At 49.3% G+C, this 23,113-nt stretch overlaps 1 protein-coding gene across 2 annotated transcripts; it reads left to right on the plus strand.

Moving 5' to 3' along the window:
* Positions 1–24: 24 nt before the first annotated feature.
* On the plus strand, positions 25–20,789 carry EMC8 (ER membrane protein complex subunit 8). Of its 2 annotated transcripts, XM_032156272.2 has the most exons (5): positions 44–522; positions 10,799–10,875; positions 18,827–18,896; positions 19,637–19,731; positions 20,241–20,789. In XM_032156272.2, exons 1-5 carry the CDS (start codon positions 292–294, stop codon positions 20,398–20,400), a joined length of 633 nt encoding a protein of 210 aa, XP_032012163.1. In that variant the 5' UTR covers positions 44–291; the 3' UTR covers positions 20,401–20,789. The 2 variants fall into 2 exon arrangements, with proteins under 2 accessions (XP_032012164.1, XP_032012163.1); XM_032156273.2 differs by lacking the exon at positions 19,637–19,731 and having other exon boundaries at positions 25–522.
* Positions 20,790–23,113: the final 2,324 nt, after the last annotated feature.

Here is a 23,113-nt window from a genome sequence, read left to right on the forward strand (position 1 = left end):
AATGCCGGGCCGCGCTGCTTTCCGGCAGGCGTTGGAGAGGTCGCTTTCTGGCGGCGCCGGGCGAGAAACGCGACTGGAGTCTGGGGCTGCGGATTCCCAGGGGCGCGAGTCGCTTTTCCAGGAGCCGAGGCCCAAACGGGGCCGGGCCTGAGGAGCCCCCCACCAGCCCGTGGCCGCGCCATCAATCGCCGCCGTCTCGTCCCGCTTCTCGGCTGAGGCGCCGCGCGGCCGGGCAGCGGGTCCAGGCCTCAGCTGCGTGCCCAGGGGCCTCCGGGGCCCTCCCGGGTCAGCATGCCCGGGGTGAAGCTGACCACCCAGGCCTACTGCAAGATGGTGCTGCACGGCGCCAAGTACCCGCACTGCGCCGTCAACGGGCTCCTGGTGGCCGAGAAGCAGAAGCCGCGTAAGGAGCACCTCCCCCTGGGCGGCCCGGGCGCCCACCACACCCTCTTCGTGGACTGCATCCCCCTCTTCCACGGCACCCTGGCCCTCGCCCCCATGCTGGAGGTGGCCCTCACCCTGGTAAGCGCGGAAAGGGCCCTTTCCCCTTGCAGGCAGCCTGGCCTCCCCTCAGTCAGCAGAGAGGAAGCTGGCCCAGCGGTCGCCCTCCAACAGGCTCCTAGGACCCGCTCCGTAGGGTCGCCATGGCCAGGAAGGGGGTGATCAACGATGGCGCTTGGGTCTTGGCGCTGAATAAATAGCGTCCCTTAGTAGCAGCGACTTTAACCGTCGCGGATGCTTTTAGAGGCGCTTTAAGGCGACGAGTTATACGTTAGTTTCCTGAAATCAGTAGCCTTTGTAGAAACAAGTTATCGTTCACTTGGTGAGGATTCGACAGAGTTTCCATTGAGGATTTCGAGTTGCAAGAAGTGTTCACTTTGTTGGGACATTAATCGCTAGCATTTGGTTCTTCGCACCTTCACAGAGCCGATTCCTTTTCTGGCAAAGTGTAAATGTTTCTTTGGCTGTCGGTACTTGGGCACCCCGGAGCTCAGACACTTGTAGAAAGGTAGTTGCGTGATTAGATCTGTGTCGTCGAGTGATGTATCTCAGGCCTGGTTCCCCTTGACTGCATGTGCCTGAGCTTTGTGTAAGGAGAATTTGTTCCCGTTAGTGGTTAACAACTTATCTAGAATGCTTCCATGGCTTTTAAAAGCTAAAGAATTTCTGTGGGGCCGGGCGCGGTGGCTCACGCCTGTAATCCTAGCACTTTGGGAGGCCGAGGTAGGCGGATCACCTGAGGTCAGAAGTTTGAGACCAGCCTGACCAACATGGTGAAACCCCTTCTCTACTAAAAATAAAAAACTTAGCCTGGCGTGGTGGCGGGCGCCTGTAATCCCAGCCACTCGGGAGGCTGAGGCAAGAGAATCGCTCGAACCCAGGAGGCAGAGGTTGTAGTGAGCCGAGATCGCGCCACTGCACTCCAGCCTGGGCGACAGAGCAAGACTCCGTCTCAAAAAAAAAAAAAAAAAGACGAATTTCTGTGAAATTAAACAGCAGGAGCAGGCGATCTATCCAACACGCTTTTATGTTTTTGTTTGCTATGACAGCTTTATTGAACTACAGTGGGAAAACAGATGTAGCATGCGGGTAGACTACTTGGTAACTGAATTTTAGGCAGTAGCTTTTCAGTTACGGTGATCAATGAAGGGAAAAAGACCATCTATAAATTCCATCGAGTTGTTAAAACCTGAAGGAAAAGTAAACTGTAGCCTCAGACCTGCATACCTGAGCTGAGATGCTATTTGTTTTTCATTTAAGAATAAACTGTGATGCTAAAAAATAGTAGCTAATTGATGTAAGAAGTAGCTAAGCTTGAGAAGGTATAAGTAGAATTTCTTTATCTGTGTCCCTCCTCCACCAAGTAAAACGAAGCCATTTCATAATCTACCATTTCATAACTTACCTAATTATGACACCCAAGTCAGTTCTGGGCAAGCAAGAAGTATCTCTGGGCAAACAGTCCTGGCGTAAGGTTACTGGGCACATCTTTGAGTGCCTGTTAAAGTTAAACTTCGTATCATTTCCGGGTAGGATTCAGATGATTATAATACTTAGATGATATTTATAAAACTAAGTATTTTAGCTCTTGAAGAAATGTGCTGTCATTACTGAAACACCACTGGGGAGTGTGTATGTATGTTTTAATCCAGGTCTTTCCAACCATCTTTTTGTTTTTTTTGAGATGGAGTTTGGCTCTTGTCACCCAGCCTGGAGTGCAATGGCACGATCTCAGCTCACTGCAACTTCCACCTCCCAGGTTCAGGTGATTCTTCTGCCTCAGCCTCCCAGGTAGCTGGGATTACGGGTGCCCACCACCACACCCAGCTAATTTTTGTATTTTTAGTAGAGACGGGGTTTCACCATGTTGACCAGGCTGGTCTTGAACTCCTTACCTCAAGTAATATGCCTGCCTCCGCATCCCAAAGTGCTGGGATTCCAGGCATGAGCCACTGCGCTCAGCCTTTCCAACCATCTTAATTGTTCTGTTATCAAGAGAATTACTGTATCTGTGAAATGCATTGACTTGCAGGCAGCTATATTCATCAGTAGCATTTATGCAGGATTATTCAGTTTTCTAATAAATGTTTTTGAGCATCTGCTTTGTGCCAGGCCTGTGCTGAGGAGGGATGTGGCTGTGGATGAAACACAGTACCTGCTTAGCACTTGAAGGTGCAGCAAGCCAGCAAGCACAGTACCTAAACCTCATAGGCGGAGCTTAGTAAAAAAGTGGCAAGGGATTCGAGAGAAGTCAGCCAGCCTAGGCTTGGGCAATCAGGGCAGTCAGGTTGCCCAGAGAAAGAGACATGCAGGCAGTGGGCCAGCCTTTGACCCTCAGGAGATGGGGGATGGAGGGAGAGCATTCAAGGGACCAGCATGTGCAAAGAGCAGGAGAAAATAGCGGAAGAGAACAGCGGATGGGGGAGTTTGCAGAGAGCAATAGCGTGGAGCGTAAAGGGGCAGCGGGCAGAGAGAGTTGAGTGGTGGACAGATTGCTTTGTAGTGACCTTGTAGATCATGCAGAGGCATTTGGGCACCATCCTGAGGACAGATGGAAGCCACTGGAGGAGAGTTGCGTGATCAGATCTGTGCCTTCGAGTGATGGCCCCAGCCTGCAGCAGAGAGGATGCTGGAGACAGGAGTACACCCAAGACTAGAGGCAGGGAGGTGGCAAAACTGAGTGCAGCATGGGTACGGAGAAGGGAACAGAAGAGAGAGCAGGTGGGAGAATCCACAGGTCTTGGTGACTAATCGTGCATGGACCTAGGGGAAAAGGAAGTGAGGGTGATACCTAGGTTCCTGGCTTGTGTGCTGGGACAATGGTGAAGTGGTGCCATTTGTTGAGGGAAGAGGCAGAGAAACAGGTTTGGAGGGGAGGTGATTACTTCTATTTGGGGTGTGTTGAGTTTGAGATGTTCAAATGAAGAAGTCCTAGGTTGAAAGGTGAAGAATGGGTCTGGGTACAGAGACCAGAGATGTAGATTGAGAACCAGCGGTGTGCCGGTGACTTCTGAAGCCATGAGAGCAGGTCTTAGCGCTTGGGGACTGCGTACGGAAAAGCTCTCCAACCGCGTGTTTCCTCTGCTCCCACCACCAACAATAAACACAGAGGAAGACTTCTGTGACCAGATGTGTAGGAGTTTCCCCACACACCAAGCAGCGGGCACCAGCTAGGTGTCCCCGCATTCTGTTCTGACACTGCCTACCTGGAGATAGTGTCACAGCCCACGGGTTGAGGGCTCAGCAGCAAGTCCAGGCTCTGGAACCTCTGACCCACCAGCTTCAAGGTGGGTTTCCATGGCCTCCTGTTTGGATTTGATTAATTTGCTGGAGCAACTCACAGAGCTCAGGGAAACCCTTATGTTTATGGGTTTATTACACAGGACACTGCAAAGGATACAGATGAAGAGACACATAGGGCGAGGTATGGGGAAAGGGGCATGGAAGCTCCCCGTCCTCTTGGATTTTTATGGGAGCTTCATGACATCAGCATTCCTTCCCCCAGGGGTCTAGGGGGGGACCCTTTCTTGGAGGGTCTTAAGACCCACCATCAGCAAGGCGGAGAGGGGAGCAGTGGAGTGCAAGGAGGGCAGGAGAAGGTGGGGTCCTAGTGCCCCTAAGGCTCACGCACCTGGCATTCTATCAAAAGACTAACCAGGACCATGAGAAGCCAGGAAGGGGGAGGAAAACCGGTATCTCTCATCACACCCCAGGAACATGGCGTGGGGGACACTCTGGCTTTTATGGGTTGAGTGGAGGAGGAGTCACAGAGCAACTGAGGACCAGCCCAGGAGTGGGAGAAGAAGGTGTGGTGGCTGCTAGCCATGTAAAATCCTGTCAGAAACTTCTAGGAGCTTCTTGAAGACAAACTTGAACCTCACTTGCAATGTCAGATGTCGCTTATTCTTCTCATTCTTAAGTAAGCTCGACAGAGTTAAACACTTCTGTTCCGACTATGGGATATGAATGCAGTACTTGACGGCGTTGAACCCAGGAACTATAAACAACTGCATTCAAGTCACCTGTACATGCATTTTCCACGGGGGAGCAGGGCTGCCTCCCAAACCACTTACCAGGGAGGAAAGATGCCCAGAGGGGACCTTGACTGCCTGCTACCTGAGCGTGAGAGGGCACCGGGCACAACAGGGGCCCGCTCTGACCTTGCTTCCACGCCTCATTCCTAGTTACACTCTGCACTGTAGACACCCAGTCTCCAGCACCTCCCCCTACCACATGAGTCCCCATCCAGCAAGTAAGGGCCACACTTGACTGCCTGCAGTAACTACTCTTCAGCAGTGAAAACAAGCAGCAAGTTTTGCCAAGCAGTAGTTACTTGTACTGACTTTTCCGAGATAGAGTCTCGCTCTGTCGCCCAGGCTGGAGTGCAGTGGAGCGATGTTGGCTCGCTGCGACCTCGGCCTCTCAGGTTCAAGCGATTCTCCTGCCTCAGCCTCCCGAGTAGCTGGTACTACCAGCGCACACCGCCATGCACTGCTAATTTCTTTTTTATTTTAGTAGACACGGTTTCACCGTGTAACCCAGGCTGGTCTCGATCTACTGAGCTCAGGCAATCCGCTCGCCTTGCCCTCCCAAAGTGCTAGGATTACAGACGTGAGCCACTGCACCCGGCCCTGACTTTTCTCATATTCACAAAAACTCATTCCCTCAGCAGTGGACAAATATGAAAAAGACAGCAATCCAGTGCCCATGAAATAACTTTTAGAGGAAAGTTACAGAGAAAAATTTGCAGCTGGAGTCCATCCACAAATTTTGTACTTCAGTTAAGCTATTTATATTATTCACCTTTTGACTTAGTGACTTTCTAACCTGAAGGCAATGAAAACTCTCAGTGTTTAGAGCCATAGTTTATGAGGTTATCAGCCACAGAAGATGCAATTTTCACAAAGCATCTAAATCCATGCAGCTGTGTAAATGAGGCCTTATTCTCATGGCTCTGTTCCATTCAGAGCTTCCTATTGGAATTGTTTTTGATAAGGGGGAAAAACCATACACTGTCCATCAAAGGGCAACATTAGATTCCTTTGAAAGGCTTTTCATTATTTTCCATTTAAAAAAATCCTTGCATTTGTGCATGCTTTTTATTTTTTTTTAAGTACTTACGCCTATTAACTTATTTATCCTTATAACCCTTTGACGTAGGTAGTGAAGGAATTATTTCTAATAGCAGAAACCCATAAAATGTTAGTATGAAAATTAGGTTGAACCTGTTTCTCTAATCCCTTTTTGCCCTTTTCCCCTTGTTGGTTTCTAGTGCGGTGGAGTAGCGTTCTGTTGCGTTCTGCTCAGGTGACTTGCTTGCTTGCTCACTGGCCTCGTCACCATGATTTCAGCCCAGAATTCTTGCTGTGGCCTCCATGTGGGCCTGCCCTCTGCTCCTCTGCACAGCAGCTGCCCTGGAGCTCTCCCATGCCCCTACTCCCTCCTGCCCTTTGTTCATCTCCAGAACATTCATGTGCCACCTTAGGGATGGGGAGAGGGATGCTGTGGTTCCCGCTTTGAGTTCTTCCCCCTGAACCTCACCCTCCATCTCAGTCCCATTGACTTCCCAAGCTCTTCTTTCATGGTTCCTGCTCCTTCTCATTCCATAGAAAGATCAGCAGCTGACTTGAAAAGGAGCTTTTCTTCTCAGTGACAGTAACAATTCCTCTACTTCTGAACTCCAAGGCCTACTTTTTGCTGCAGTTAGGAAGGCTCAGCAGGTTACCCTCAGCTTTTTGCTAAGTGGCAAGTTGCGGTCCCTGCCTCGCCTTCTTTATGGTTATTGTACAGTCACAAGGGGCGTGGGGGGATAGTGCAGATTTTAGCAAGGCTGCTGTGAGGAGCTACTGCCTCTGTGCAGAGTCTAGTTGGGAATGAATGGGGTGGCCCCAGCCCTTTTAATAGTTCTCTTCCATGTCTGGAACAGAAGTAGCCAAAAAGGGCATTGAGCAGAGGGTGGTAGACTCCTGCCAAGGTGAAAATGTCCTTTCTCTCTAAAAACTTCTAAAAAGAAATTGCATGAGTAAGTGCAGAATGTGGAAGGTGTCTGTATTCAGAGTCAGTTTGACTACATTGACAACAGTCTCCACAGAGTTTTCTCCTGAACTTTTATTTTCATGTTGATTTTTCACAAGACGCACATCAGGGTGTGGGGTGTCATACAGCGAAGCAGGGAGATGGAAATGGATTTGTTGGGAACAGAGGTTGAGTGGCTTCTCAGCCCTGCCTTGTCTTGCCTCGCTTCGGAGGAAGCTAATTGCCTTGACTCGTAGCTGCCACTTAGATCCACCGCAGCTTTTCATGCAGGAGCCATGTGGGCTGAGGGCAGGATCCTGCAGCCACTGGAGACCTGGCTGCACACCCACACCACCAGCACGTCCCATCCTCTTCCCCCAGCCCACTCCACTCCACTCCGGGGCACTCTCACCTGATGCCTAGTTCCAGATTCCAAACTGTCACAGGAAACTGCCCTTATTAGAACTCGTCCACCCTGCTGCTATGAGTGCTGAGGCTTGGCCGAGTCTCCGTTCCTCCCTTCAAGTTCTCCATTCCTCAGTTGGTGAACGGGCTGTGTGTGCCCCTCATAGCCATCCATACAGCTAACTTGGTTATTCTCGTGTGTCATTCAAAAGTTCTAAATTCTAAAGCCAGGCCAGAGCTTTTGTGACCTGGTTCACTTTAAGGGCAACCTCTTCAAAGAGGTCTACTTAAAGTTCCAGGTCGTGACATTTTTCTGCTAGAATTTGGTCGGGCCCTTGGAGTTTTCTTATGGGAATTTGTCCCTCAGCAGGCAAAATGTAAGTTGAGATGCACATGTGTTTGTCATAGGAATCATGTTTTGTACCAGGTGGTTTCTGTGCTCTTGAGAGCGGGTACAAGGTGATACCATATGTGTTTACTGGGCTATGAGTCCTGACCAGGTGGCTTCAGCCCAGGAAAGAGATGGAGGAGCCAACTGAGACTGCTGCTGGGGGTCTTCAGGAAGTTGCCGGTAGCTAAGTAAAAAACATGTCCTATGCTTTTTCCTAGAAAATGTTGTACGGTGTGGTCAGCTGAGTAATAACCCCCCAAATATGTCCACATCCTAATCCCCAGGCCTTATGTAGCAAAAGGGATTTGTAGATGTGACTAAGTTAAGGGCTTGAGGGTGGACAGAATATCGTGGATTACCTGGGTGTGCCTCATGTAATCACAAAGGCCTTTGTAAAGGAGAGGTAGAAAGGTCAGAGTGAGAGGAAGAGATGGATGATGGAAGCAGAGGTCAGAGTGATGTGGCCATGAGCCAAGGAATGCAGGCAGCCTCTAGGTGCTGGAAAAGGTAAAGAAAAGGATTCTCCCCTGGAGCATCCTGAAGAAGCACAGCTCTGCTGACCCATTATAGACTTCTGACCAGTAAGGTAAAAAATTTTGGCTGGCATCATCCTCAGCAAACTAACACAACGACAGAAAACCAAACACTGCATGTTGTCATTAAGTGGGAGTTGAACAGTGAGAACACATGGACACAGGGAGGGGAACATCACACACCAGTGCCTGTCAGAGCTGGGGAGCGAGGGGAGGGAGAGCATCAGGACAAATAGCTGATGCATGCGGGGCTTAAAACCTAGGTGACGGGTTGGTAGGTGCAGCAAACCACCATGGCACATGGATACCTATGTAACAAACCTGCATATTCTGTACATGTATCCCAGAACTTAAATAAAAATTAAAAAATAAAACATACACTTTAATCAAGTACGGTTTATTTCAGAAATAGAAGAAATTAGGGAATTCGAAGTTAGAAAATCCAAAAATGTATGCATTAAAAATTCTGAGAAAAACAGGCCGGGCGCGATGGCTCACGCCTGTAATCCCAGCACTTTGGGAGGCCAAGGTGGGCGGATCACGAGGTCAGGAGATCGAGACCATCCTGGCTAACATGGTGAAACCCGGTCTCTACTAAAAATACAAAAAATTAGCCGGGCGAGGTGGTGGGCGCCTGCAGTCCCAGCTACTCGGGAGGCTGAGGCAGGAGAATGGCGTGAACCCCAGGGGTCGGAGCCTACAGTGAGCCAAGATTGCGCCACTGCACTCCAGCCTGGGCAACAGAGCGAGACTCCGTCTCAAAAAAAAAAAAAAAAAAAAAATCTAAGAAAAACAATCATACGATAATCTCTCTGGATGGTGAAAAATCCTTTAATAAAATTTATTACTTTCCTTAAAAAAAAAAATTGGGCATGGTGGCTTGTGCCTGTAATCTCAGCACTTTGGGAGGCCAAGGCAGGACGATTGCTTGAACCCAGGAGTCCAAGATGAGCCTGGGCAACATGATGAAACCTTTGTCTCTACAAAAAATTTAAAAATTAGCCGGACAGGGTGGCGCACACCTGTAGTCCCAGCTACTCAAGAGGCTGAGGTGGGAGGATCACTTGAGCCCAGGAGTTCAAGGCTGCAGTGAACTGTGATCTCACCACTGCACTCCAGCCTGGACAACGGAGCGAGACTGTCTCAAAAAAAAAAAAAAAGTGTTGTTTTAAGGCTCTAAGTGTGTGTAACTTCTCACAAGGGCAATAGGAAATTAAGACAGTGGCCAATCTATGAAAATAAGGGCAGGCTACACTGGAGAGCAGGGATAGGGACACCCAGGGGGCAGTGACGTGGGTCACCTTAGGAGAAGACACACTCAGGAGGCCGGCCCGTGATGGCACATGAAGGCTGGGAGCACGGTGCTCAAGGATCAGCTCATTAGGGAACTTGACCAAATTTAAAGCAAGGCCCTTTGATAGTGCATAGAGATGTTTGTTCTAAGCAGCAGTAGAAAGCTTCTAGAGTCTATTCCATTAAGAGGTGATAGAAACAAAGTATGAGTCGTTTTGGAGTTGTTTTCAGCAAAGTCACAATGATAGCACCATTATAGATATTTTACGGACATAATCCTGATCTTTTGGGTGGATGACCAGAATGTCTAGTTGGTTCACTGAGCCCTGGTTTTGACCCAATATGGCAGTTCGTGAACTCTTAGGAGGCCAGAAATATCCTAATCCTGTGCGAGCCAGGGACACTTGGACTGTAACCGTCTTGTCTGCTTTTGGTCATGAAGGAGACTCAGAGGCCCAAACCAGAATTTAGGAAAAAGAGCAATAGGATTGTGTTTAAAAAACACACACATGCGTGCATTTTTAACCAGTTTATTCCCTACAAAAAAAAAAAAAAAATCAAGGTACCAATTTTGTTTCCTCTTGTGCAGACTAAGAATAGACTTTATTACAGTGTATTCAAATTCCATTATGTCAGAACAGGATGAGCTTTTGCTGTTTTGAATAATGGCCTTAGACCTGCGGGAAGCTGCATCCGATGAGAAACATGGTACCATAAAAGAAACCCAAAAACTTCGAAGGTCTGCCACCATGCTGCCATTTCAAAGCATGCCGGAGAGAACTAAGGACGTGCACGTGCCCCTTCCTAACTTGGGACCTCCTTACCCTACACCCCAACTGAGGGGTATTTCGTGATGTGGTGCTTAGAATGCTGAGATGGAATATTAAAAGACTTTTTTTTTTTTTTTTGAGACGGAGACGGAGTTTCACTCTTGTCGCCCAGGCTGGAGTGCAGTGGCATGATCTTGGCTCACTGCAACCTCCCCCTCTGGGGTTCAAGTGATTCTCCTGCCTCAGCCTCAACGAGTAGCTGGGATGACAAGTGCCTACCACCACGCCCAGCTAATTTTTGTATTTTTAGTAGAGATGGGATTTCTCCATATTGGCCAGGCTTATCTGGAACTCTTGACCTCAGGTGATCCGCCCACCTCAGCCTCCCAAAGTGCTGGGATTACAGGCGTGAGCCACCGCGCCTGGCCTAAAAGACTTGTTTTGAAAGAGACTGAGATTCCCTTTCTGGCTCTGTTTCTATCTGGTTGCGCAAACTTAGAACCTCTCTAAGCTTTGTTTCCTTAACTATGAAGGATAATAATTTAAATAATTTTAAGGATTTCTAAAGCCCCAGTTCTTTATATTATAAGAGACGGTAGATGAAGATTCTCTTCCCTCCGACTCTCTGCAGCACTGTACCAATCCAGTACCTGTTGACAAAGGGTCTTGTCGCTGGGACTGAGGAAGGCAGTCATTCCTTATGTTCAAAGTCCTGCCCTTCCTGACCATTTTTTCCTGAGTCCTAGCCTTTCTTCTGGGGAGAGCAGGTTATGAGGATTAAGATTCTGTCATGTCTTGTCCCAGCATGTGGGGGTGAGATCTGTGGTTTTTGCGACTTGGTGTTTAAGGGAGAATCATTCATCTTTTCCCAATTTTTGTTCCTCTTTCAGATTGATTCATGGTGCAAAGATCATAGCTACGTGATTGCTGGTTATTATCAAGCTAATGAGCGAGTAAAGGATGCCAGGTACGTGGATGTAGAACCCTCTGTAGGCGAGGAAGTGAGCACGTGACGGGCAGACCCTGTCTCTCGTGTGCTTTTCGACCAGATACGAAACCTGTGAGACCCACGCCCCTTCCCTCTGTGCTTATAGTATTTGAGGCGAACTGTGGTGTGGATAATTCCAAACAAAAGAAATTGCAAACATTTCTATTAACTTTGGGATTCTGTTTTGTGTCTTCTTTATTTTGCATGAAGGGAATTCATACAATGAAAGCAACAGTCGGGGTTCCAATTTCTTTCCCTGCTCAGCTCTGCCTTGCTTCCCCTTTCCAGACTAGGGGTGGTGTTGGGCAGAGCACTGGGAAGGAATGTTGCTCTATTTGCCGGTAAATAGACCAGCCTGCAGGTTAGGGGTCAGTATTCTGATGAAAATGTGGTATTTGCTGCCCCCTTTATACTGGCTCCTTCTTCCAGATCCTTCCCCAACTGGGGCTCTCGCTAATAACAAAGCTGAGAATTTTTCTATATGTCTGCGTCATCTTGGTCCCAAAAGAAAAACAGATGACACATTCAGGTGGTGATAATCTGAGGAGGGCTTAATAAGCGGACTGTTCACAAGCCCTGGGCTGTAGATAACGCACAGGGGGTCATACAGTAAACAAGGCTGGCGACAACAGCCCAAAGGGTGGGGAGGAAGGAGCTGGGTAAAGAAGTCCACCTTGAGAAGAGCAGTGCCCTTGGGCAGGTGGCCACAGCCAGCCTGACGTGGCCTCCCATCAGGGGAGGGGTGGCCCAGAGCAGCCAGTACCTGATGTCCCTCTTCCATTTTCCTTTGGCTGAACCCAGCCAGAAGCCAGATGGGCAGCTGGAAAGTCCACGCCGTATATAACAGGAGCATGCGTCAGGCTGCCCTGATATGGCTTCCTCATGTTGTCAGATAGAGCCAACCCTCCAGTGTCTGGGGAGATGGGGGTGCAGTGAAGGGCCCTGCTGTTGGGTCCACTTGCTCAGCACAGATGAGAAGGTGAGCTCAAGCACTTTGGAAATAATACACTAAGCTGGTGACAGCATTGCTATCACTGATGAGGCACCAATGTTTCTGATGAGAAACATGGTATCATAAAAGAAACCCAAATTTAGAAACATAATTATCTTACCCTTGGAGGACTGGGTCCAGGCACAGGATCCTGAGGGAGGCAGATGTCCTAGGAGATGCTGCACTCAAAGTCAGTCCACTGAAGCGTCTGCCAAGGCGGTTGGGAGCGCGTGGAACCCCTTGCACGTTGGCTTTTCTGCTGCTTCCTCTGAGCCCACGAGCAGCACTGGCCTCTCCGCCTTCAGCGCATCTCTTCTGCTTCTCACTGGGATGTCCTCTGTTTGATATCGCCTGCCTCCCTTTGTTGACGAATCAGTGCCTCCCATCCTTCACTGAGTGAGAGCCTACCCACGGGGCCACCACATCCGTCTTAGTCTTTGTTACATGAAAGACTAGGCCTGGGCTGAGGAAAGCGCAGCCCTCTATCCCTTGCCCTCACGTGGCTGAGTTGAACATGAAGGACAGTGCAAACACAGGCTGTGGTGTAGGACAGTGGCCCCTGCAGGGGGCTTGGCGGCAGGGGCCAGGAGACTTAGACCTGGTAGAATGATCCCAGAAGCGCCAGGGCATGGTGTCCTGTAAACCATGCCCTTGAGAGTGAGCAGGGCCTTGTCAAGTGCAGACGTGGAGATCAGGTCAGCATTCCTGGTTGGGGGACAGCAGACACAAGTGAAGACGTGGCAGGGGCTGGGGCCGTGCCCACATGGAGGGAGATGCTAGGAAGTGAGGCTGCACAGGTAGGTGGGCCATACCTGAGGGCTCCTCCGTGCTCAGAAGCATTTTGAACTTCACCTTGCAAGCAGTGGGGAGCACCCTTGGCAGGAAGGTGTTCCTGGACCAAGCAGTGTCTGCCGTGGCTGTCCCTGCAGAAGGGAGAGGAGACTGGGCAAGTGGGAATGGCACGGGTTGTCAGATGAGTACAGAGGCCTCCCTTTCCTTAAGCCCCCACCCACAAATCCATGCCTCATGTGGTCGCCCCATATAGACCCGCGCAGGCTCTCCTATCCTCCTCTCTGCACATGCCTCATCCGGCTCCCAGCTCTCATGTTCTTACCTCTGTGCTGACCTCGTTACAGCCCAGCCTGGAATTATCCTACTCAGACACAGTTTTCCTACTCTCCATACCTTCCTTCTAGAATGTCCTCCCTATCCTCACCTAGTCCATGTCCTTCTGCGTCCTCCAGGAGGTTTTGCAGTCCTTCATTAATACTGACTTTTAAATGCATCCTGAGCAGCCATTTGTCAGATGTGTAGAGAGGATAAACCTTAGCTAGGGGTCTGCCACCCTGGAATAGGGAATCCACCTCCCCCTGTCCCGGTGTGCCCAGTTGTTTGAGGAGGAAACCTCAGGTAGGTAATGCTGTCCTATCCTCGGGCTCTACTGGGGTCATTTTATTTCATCCTCACAACAGTGCACAAGTGAAGAAACTAGCCAGACAAGGTGGCCACACAGCTTGGGAGCTCAGGAGCTAGGATCTTGCCAACTTCTGACTTAAGTATGGTTTTGCTTCTGCCTGGAAAACCTTCCCCTCTCTTCAGCCAGACCTAGCTGAAAATTTCCTCTTCTTATTCTAGAAATATTGCCTGATTCAGAGTGTCTTGCAGCATGATTTGGAGCCAAGTAGACCTGGATTCAAATTCTAGGTGACTTACTGATTAACCTCCTTGGGCGTCTGTGGCCCTGTCTTTAAAGTGGAGCTGAGCTCATGCCTCAGAGAGTCATGAGGACAGAATGAAATAGCGCAGTGTGTTTGTCCTTGTGCTTGGTTTACAGTAATGGCTGGTGCTGTTACTAGTGCTGTGATGACTTTTTCTATTACTGTTCCAACGTAGTGTTAATAACTTTTATGAATTTCCTAAACTTTAGGTCATTCCATCAAGTTTTATTGTATGATTCATTGTTGGCCAGTGTTTTGCTTCATAGTTAGCATTTGCTATGAGTAAGTTTCGGTGCCCGGCAGAGAGCCCTGGCCTGAGGCAGACACTCAGGAAGAAGCTTTTAGATACACAGTGTAAGATGGCACCTACACGCTTGCCCGACATGGTGCTGTTGGGAGGGTGAGCAGAGTGGTCTGCCTTCAGGGTGCCTGCAGTTTCGGTTGGCAGCTGGCTCTTCCTAGGAACAAGGAGTTCCTGACTAGCAGGAACCACAGTGTGGCAGTCTTCATTCAGGATCGAGTGGATCAGTATTGGAGATTCACTGCCTAAGACAGAGAAATACAAAGTTGGCAGCTCTTTCAAATACTTTGACAGTTCATTAACTACAAATTTTTTTTTGGCGGGGTGGTGGCAGAGCGGATGGAGTCTCACTCTGTCATCGAGGCTGGAGTGCAGTGGCACAATCTCGCCTCACTGCAACCTTCACCTCCCGGGTTCAAACTATTCTACTGTCTGAGCCTCCTGATTAGCTGGAATTACAAGCACCCGCCACCACACCTGGCTAATTTTTGTGTTTTTAGTAGAGACAGGATTTCACCATGTTGGCCAGGCTGGTCTCGAACTCCTGACCTCAAGTGATCCACCCACCTTAGCCTCCCAAAGTGCTGGGATTACAGGCATGAGGCACCACACCCGGCCAACTACAAATTTTTAGACTTCTTTTAAAATAATAAATTTTAGACCAGCCATGTTGGATCACACCTGTAATCCCAGAACTTTCAGAGGCCAAGGCGGAAGGATTTCTTGAGCCGGGAGTTCAAGACCAGTCTGGGCAACATAGCAAGACCTCATCTCTATAAAAAAATACAAAAATTAACTGGACGTGGTGGCCTACACCTGTGGTCCCAGCTACAAGGGAGGCTGGGGTGGGAGATCACTTGAGCCTGGGCAGTTGAGACTGCGTTGAGCCATGATCTCGCCACTGTACTCCAGCCTGGGCAACGGAGCAAGACCCCATCTCAAAAATCGATGAAAAGAAAGATAGATGTTAAGAGTTCTTGAAGGCCGGGCGCAGTGGCTCACGCCTGTAATGCCAGCACTTTGGGAGGCCGAGGCGGGCGGATCACGAGGTTAGGAGATCGAGACCATCCTGGCTAACACGGTGAAACCCCGTCTCTACTAAAAATATAAAAAATTACCCGGGCAAGGTGGTGGCCGCCTGTAGTCCCAGCTACACGGGAGGCTGAGGGAGGAGAATGGCGTGAACCCGGGAGGCGGAGCTTGCAGTGAGCCGAGATCACGCCACTGCAGTCCAGCCTGGGTGAAAGAGCAAGACTCCGTCTCAAAAAAAAAAAAAGAGTTCTTGAGCATCTACAATGGTAGTTTTTCTTTTTAATGTGTGTTTCTTACCCTCTTCCCAATAAAAATCACCAACCAGCATGATCAGTGTTGAGTAGGAGGGTAAGGGCTTTGCAAGCTCTTCATGCCAAGCAGCCCTGCCTTTTGCTTTCCAAGTTCCTCAGCAAATGCAGGAGCAGGCGGAGGTGGGTACATGGGCAGGCCTCCTGAGGGCTGTATACCCACTCCTCACCACTTGCCGTCAGTGCTGTGGGGACTTGGCGCTCACCGAGTCCTGGTCAGTGCAGTGAAGCACTGCCTTCCCTCTGCGCTAGGAGCCACCATCACAATGCTTTCTTCAGTACGATTGGCTTCTAACTGAAAACCTCTCCTTCCCTCTTAATTCATATTTTTCTTAACACAGTCACGTTTTTAAGTCATATTTTTCTTAACACTGCAGATTTATAATCAGTACATCACTAAATTTTGAAAACGAAAATAGAATAGTCATATAAAATAATGTTTTTTTAAAACATTATTAATTTTTTTTAGCCTGATCACAAGGGAAGGATTGTAATTATATTTAGTGTGCTTTGTTAAATAACTCACAATAATCCATGTATTTTTATGGCTGTTAAAAGAAAGATGGGGCCAGGCGTGGTGGCTCACGCCTGTTTTCCCAGCACTTTGGGAGGCCATCGCGGGCGGATCACGAGGTCAGGAGATCGAGACCATCCTGGCTGACATGGTGAAACCCCATCTCTACTAAAAATACAAAAAATTAGCCAGGTGTGGTGGCAGGCGCCTGTAGTCCCAGCTACTCGGGAGGCTGAGGCGGGAGAGTGGTGTGAACCTGGGAGGCAGAGCTTACAGTGAACCTAGATCATGCCACTGCACTGCAGCCTGGGCAACAGAGCGAGACTCCATCTCAAAAAAAGAAAAAAAAAAAGAAAGATGGATGGCTCAGTCCCTGCCACAAAAAGCTGAAACCCTTCATTGTGCAGGGCAGATAGGATGCACAGAAGGAAAGCAGCACGTGCCATGGACTCCGTGTTAGAGCCTCTTAGAAGTAAATCCTCAGAACTCCAGCAGGGCAGGGGGTCTCATCCAGGGTGGTTTAGCAGGGCTTTGTGGTGAGGGTGGCATGTCTTCTGGGCATTGAAAGAGGGGAAGCAATTCAGTAAGGAGGCCTTGGTGTGGAGGGCCGGACGGGACAGTGTGAGTGAAATAAGACGGGCATGTGAGGGAGATGACATGTAGGCGGATTTCCTGACATTGAAGACACAGCATTGCCCCTGTGGCTGCACACGGTAGCTCAGTTCACCGTAACGAAGGCCTGCCTCTGCCAGCCGGAGAATAGCAGCCTTCATCTTGCAGGCAGTGGTGAACAGTAGTCTGTGGGGCTGTGAGCACCAGGGGACGTGATGGAAGTTCTGTTTTAGGAAAATTTAGTTCAGGAGAATTTTCAGGTTACATCGGATAAGAAGAGCCTAAGCTGAGCTTTGTAGCCCGTGCCTGTGGTCCCAGCTGCTTGTGAGGCTGAGCAGGAAGGATTGATGGACACTAGGACTTTGTGGCCATGATCACACTTGTGAATAGCCACCATGCTCCAGCCTGGGCAACTAAGCGATACTCTGTGTCTTTTTTTTTGACGTGGAGTCTCACTGTTGCCCAGGCTGGAGTGCAGTGGCATGGTCTCAGCTCACTGCCACCCCCGCCTCCTGGGTTCAAGCGATTCTCCTGCCTCAGCTTCCAGAGTAGCTGGGTCTACAGATGTGCATCACCACACCAAGCTAATTTTTATATTTTTAGTAGAGACGGAGTTTCACCATGTTGGCCAGGCTGGTCTCGAACTCCTGACCTCATCAGGTGATCCACCTGCCTCGGCCTCCGAAAGTCCAGGGATTACAGGCGTGAGTCACTGCACCCAGCCGACCCTGTCTCTTTAAAAAAGAGAGCGAGTGAGTGAGTGACCCTAGAAATTATGAGACCAGTTAGGAAGCAGTTATAGAAGCCCCTGCCTAAGGTGAGAGACTGAAGGAAATAAATGGCAGGGAGAATGCAGGAAAGGAGAGCAGAGAAAGGACCTGTGGCCTGCAGGGTAGGGAAGAGCAAAGGGAAAGGTGGCCTCAGGTCGGAGAGGCTGGAAATGGACTGGCCTGCCTGAGGGTGGTGGGTTCCCGCTGGGAGGCTTTTGAGGGAGTAGCAGTCTTGGGGCCATCAGGCAGCGATCAGGAGACTTCCAGAGTGCTGCTCTGCAAGGGAATGGGTTAGATGGCAGATTGCACAGAGCTGTGGTGAGAACATGGAGCAAGACTAGCGGCTTGTTAAAGAAGTTGAAGAAACACGCGTGGAAGGGAGGAGGGAAGCTGGACAGCAGCTAGAGGGAACCAGTTCAATGCTTTTGTTTCTCCCTAAAAATAAAGACTTACACAGATTTGAAGGCAGAACTGGGGCTTGGGCACAGAAAGAATATAAATAAGGCCCCCGAGGAGAAGGCCCCTTCCTGGCATAGCATGGAAGAATAACTTTGTGTTTGGAGACATGGTGCAGGAATGGTGGAGTAGCTGCTCTATTATTAGCTCTACTAACTTAAGGTGGAAAGGTGTCATTTATCAGGGTTGGGTGGCGGCAGGGCCAGAGCCAGCAGTGGAGGCTCGTGGGCGTGGAGAAGATGTGGAAAGGCTGAGGAATTTCTCAGACGGTGATGGACTGCCAGCTGCCCTGAGGTTGCTCTTACTTGTTGCAGTGGACGAGTTGCTTTGCTAGCGTGCAGATGGAGAAGGCGGGCCCAGAAGGCTTGGAGTTTGGCCCAGGGGCTGGCAGGTGCCCAGCAGCAGTTTAACTGCCCGCTTCAGGCGACTCTCCACTGGGTTCCTGGGAGCCTTCCGTTAGGAGATGCCCTCTCAAGATCCCCGTCACAAGGGCTTTCTGGTTGGAGCGAGGCAAGGACCTGCTTTGCACGGTGTGCCCCATTACCCAACAGCGTTCCCCATCCTTGCTGGCCACACGCATCACAGTGGGGCTGTCATCAGCCACTTTAAACGGGCAAAACATATTTACCTGGCAGGGAAAACACCAAGATCACAAAGGTGGTTTTCCCAGGGCAAGGTTCGTCCATTGCACTCCAGATGTGCTGACCCCTGCGATTTCTTCATATGTGGGGAACTGCACACACTCTCCCCAGCAATACAAACAAATAAGTAGGCTGGGCACAGTGGCCCATGCTTGTAAGCACTTTGGGAGGCCAAGGCAGTAAGATTGCTTGAGGCTAGGAGTTCAAGACCAGCGTGGGCAACATAGCAAGACCTCATCTCTACCAAAAAAAAAAAAAAACGCTAAAAGGTAACTGGATGTGGTGGCCTGTGCCTATAGTCCCAGCTACTCAGGAGGCAGAGGTGGGATTGCTTGAGGCCAGGAATTTGAGGTTACAGTGGGCTATGATTGCATCACTGCACTCCAGCTTGGGCAACAGAGCAAGACCCTATCTCTACCAAAAAATTAAATAGTAAGTAAACTGGCGAAGCGAGCACGTGCAGCCTGTTGGCTCTGCCAGTCTTTGTGTCATTGCTTGTTAAGTCTCAGTGGTGTTGACTGTGCCTTTTGTAAACAGTGTTGAATGGCATTAACTGGAATGTGGTAGCCTGACTATTTCTTTGACAGTCCAAACCAGGTTGCAGAGAAAGTGGCCTCCAGAATCGCCGAGGGCTTCAGCGACACTGCGCTCATCATGGTAAGTCACTTCTGTGCAGCATGTGGGAGGCCCTTGCACCTCCTCTGACCAACCTGGAGCTTGCTCTGCGGCGGTTTCCTCTCCGCTAACCCCTTCACTCATTTATCTGCTTGAGACCATTGCCGCCTCTTGCAGTTTTCTCCCAGCTGCAGACCACTCGAATCCCAGGCCATGGCTTCTGTGCCCCTGCATCACTACACAAGTGGGAGTGGGGTCCCCTGCCAGCAGTAGCCTCTGGGAACTTGTTAGAAATGCGAATTCCCAGGCACCCACCCCAGACCCCACTGAATCAGAAATGGGGGGGGTGGGGCCCAGTAGTCCATGTTAACACACCTTCTAGATGATTCTGATCTGAACATGCCAAGTGTGAGAAGCACAGAATTAGAAGAGCCAGCACAGCGTCTAGGGGCGCAGGGAAGGAAGGTGCTTGTATGTGAGCAGATGACATCGAGGGCCTTGCTGAACAGCCTTGATTCAGACAGAATCCTAGGATGAAGGAAGAAGTCATGTTTGGAAGCTTTGCTTTTGTGAAAAAACAATGAAGGACTTGACGTTTTCCTGCATAACACAACAGTTTTCCTCAGGCCAGACACTCGCGCCACTCTCCATACCGGCTCTGTCGGAAGAGTCTCTGCCCCAGCCGGCGTGGGCACTGCTGCAGGGAGAGCCCCGAGGAGGCGCCTGCCGCTGCTGTTTGGCTAGCATTCTGTTCACTCTCGTGTCCTTTGCCTTGTGCTCAGGTAGACAACACCAAGTTTACGATGGACTGCGTAGCGCCTACGATCCACGTGTACGAGCACCATGAGAACAGATGGCGGTGCAGAGACCCACACCAGTGAGTGCGCCCCATGCTGCCGCGCGGGCTGGGCTCCCCCAGCGCTCGGCCACGTGAGAGCCACTCTCACCCAGCCTGTGTTTTCAGTTAGCATTTTCTCCAGAGGCACGATACCAAGCATATTCCCCGGCTCCTGTAGGCCCCAGTGCTCCAGCGCTTCCAGGCAGTAGAGGGAACCTCAGTGGTACTCACGGGTCTTCCCACCCCAGGCCCTAGGGCACAGACACTCTTCCCAGGCCTTTGCTTTGGTGTATCTGTGGCCACTCAGAAAGCTTCAGTCATCTGCCTCCAACTTTCTCAGAATTCCATGTGAAGGGCGTCCCTTCCATGTATTAACCATGTTTTCTATGCTCTGTGTACATCTTCATGCGTTTGAAATGCACGTTTCTCAGTACTCTGCATCATCTCTGCTCATACCACTGTGCATATGGCTGGCCTTCTCTCTTGATGCTGTTACAAGCCGCCCGTTTTCACTGTTAGATGCTGACTTCTTCATGTTTGACCCGTAGTGACTACTGTGAAGACTGGCCAGAGGCACAGAGGATCTCAGCCTCGCTCCTGGACAGCCGGTCCTACGAGACGCTCGTGGATTTCGATAACCACCTGGATGACATTCGGAATGACTGGACAAACCCAGAGATCAATAAAGCTGTCCTGCACTTGTGCTAGGCAGGCACCGCTGTGACTGGGCTCCGGGCCTTTCTACTACGTTGAAGAAGAAAACCTATTTTTAAATGTAAATAAAATACCTTGTAGCTTGTGTGGAAAGATGACCGTTTTAAGAAGTGGCATGTGCCTTGAAAGGGGGCAGAATGTTCAGTCGGTCATGTTTTTAACACAGATTCTCTAGAAGAGGTGCAGACATCCCATCTGACTGTCCCTGTGGACTCTCTCAGTTGTATGTTGCTATAATCCTCCAAATCAAAGCTCTTTCTGCTTGTGCAAGATTGTTCCTATTAAACAGTTTTAACTAACCTTTTATAATCTGGAGAGAATACTTTTTAAGGCTTTTGAACTATCTTTTTTAAAAATGAAAAAGCCCACATCTTATACTCCAATGAGTGTGTTTGTGAGTTTTTATCCTGTTTGAATTTTGATGTCGTCCAGTCGTCCTGGGATCAGGGTAGACACGTGGATTGCTGGTGCTGAGCTGTTTGAGAAGCTCTGTGTGGGTGTTTCTGTGGTCAGGTAGGCCAGGCTGTGAACAGCACTGCTCCACACGGTGTCGGCTCACAGAGCCACCGCAGCTGTGCACAGCGGGAGTGACACCAGTGATGCCACAGAAGCCTTTATCGTTAGGGGCAAAAGCAAACATCTCTGGTAACAGGAGCTCATTGTGGTGCTCTTCAGCCACCCAGAAAGCTCACATGCCTGCAGGGCCAGGAAAGGGAAATGATCGTTTCTTTTGTATTAGGAAAAACAAGACTTAGACTTCCCAAGTTGTACAGAATGACGTCTGTACTTTTTATACTTAGAACCTTTGGTCAAGTTTTCTAACGAAACCTTAGGAAATTGAGAGGGAATCTTCATGGCACCTTTACCTTTTTTCCTTTTTATATGAATTATTTTGTACAAAGTTCAGAGAGCGGTACCTTTCCTACTGTCTTTTCTTCGACTCCATGGAGGAATTTGTAACGATCAGTGTGACCTACTGAAAGGGTTTGTGATACAGCAGTCACTATTTTCTCTTAACACAGGAAAAAAGTTCACACATCACTACAATAAATGTGCTTTATTTGATCCACCAAATTCTCTCTTCCCCTTTCTTCAAATACCTCTTACTCTTGATTTTTTAAACTGGCGTTCTTTCACGTGCGGAGAACAGGAAAGAGTGAGGTGCCTGTGCAGTCCCCTTCTCTCCCCTGCCCTTAGATGCCAAAGCATCACAGCTGGAGCGAGGTGGGCAGTCTTGTTCTGAATGGGCTTGGGTTTGTTTCATAAAGGGAGAAGAATCAGCTCCAGCATTTGCACTAAGAAGCTGTTTTGTCCTGAGACTGAAACAGCAGCGTAGGCCCCCTCCAGTTAGAAGTCCAGGGGAACTGGCAGGCTACTTCGAATGAAGGTGTGGTGAAGGCTAGTTTGGGAGGCATTTTAACGACACAGCCTCCCTAAAACTCTTCAAGGTGGCTTTCCCTCTGCCACCTCCCTGTGGAATTCTTTTCCTTGGTTCTCCTCCTGCCTCCCAGGAGCATGCGCTGTCCTCTATTTGGGATTTAGGCCAAAGCTTAAGCCACATAACCTGTTCCCTGTTTATGGCTGAGTCAGGCTTAAATTTTCTAAAGAAAGCATATGAGATGCCCTGAAGGGAAGGATATATTTGTGAAAAGCCAAAACAGATTTCCAAAGTGCAGATACCTGCTCCTATATTCCTTGTAAAAATAGCGGAAGCCTCTGCTGACCCCTTAGACCCTGTGCTGATCCCTCTCTCTCGGTCTCCACACACTGTGCTGGGTGGCCTGTGCTGCGTCCCTCTTACCACCTCCCCAAAAAGACGGAGTCTGGCCCTGAGCTTAGGCTCTATCTTGCCCCACCGGGGATGAAAGAACAAGCCTGTTGCAGAGTCACCTGAGACTTACTCACACTCTGCTTTTCTGTGGCAAAGACTTACAGGAGCAACACAAAGTATGTATGTTGAAAAGCTGCCCTACAAAATGTTGAAGCCAGGGTCCAGTGCCGTGCACCTGTAGTTCCAGCTACTCAGGAGGCTGAGCAGGAGGATGGTTTGAGCCCAGGATTTTGAGGCCAGCCCAGACAACAAGCAAGACCCTGTCTCTTAAACTAAATCTGAAAGGGGTTACACCTATATTGACGTACGTTTAGAGACACCTTCCTTTAGAGCCAGCCATCTGCTTACAGTCATTCTGGTGGCCATTTTCATATTTCATAGCGTCCATCCATTAAGAAGTAAGACACTACATTATTAGGTTTTATGAAAATGTCATATTCTGTTTCTAGTCATGGTTACCTCTAAGATCCGAGGATACTAAACATGAAAGATAGGCAGTAACCTCATAAATACCCTAAAAAGCAGTGCACTTACTAAGGAAAAGTCAACTTTGCTAATGAAATTGGATGGCTTTAGAGCAGAAAACTAAGAAATCTTAGTTAAATTTTCAAGTCAATTTTCCATGGATCTGGTGTTTGTAAGCCTCCTGGATGTAAAAAGTCCTTGTATAATTAGCTTTGGTTTATTTTATTTTTAGACAGGGTCTCCCGCTCAGGCTGGAGTGCAGTGGCAGGGTCATAGCTCACTGCAACCTTGAACTCCTGGGCTCAAGTGATCCTCTACTCCATCCTGATACTACTTTAATCGCGTATTTTTCTGGTAGTTGTCTTGAAAAACCTATTGTTTCTGCAAAGTGTGTTTCTCAGCTTTTCACAC

This window comes from Hylobates moloch, unplaced genomic scaffold (assembly GCF_009828535.3).
Source record: "Hylobates moloch isolate HMO894 unplaced genomic scaffold, HMol_V3 SCAFFOLD_6, whole genome shotgun sequence".
In the NCBI taxonomy this organism is placed as follows: Eukaryota; Metazoa; Chordata; class Mammalia; order Primates; family Hylobatidae; genus Hylobates; species Hylobates moloch.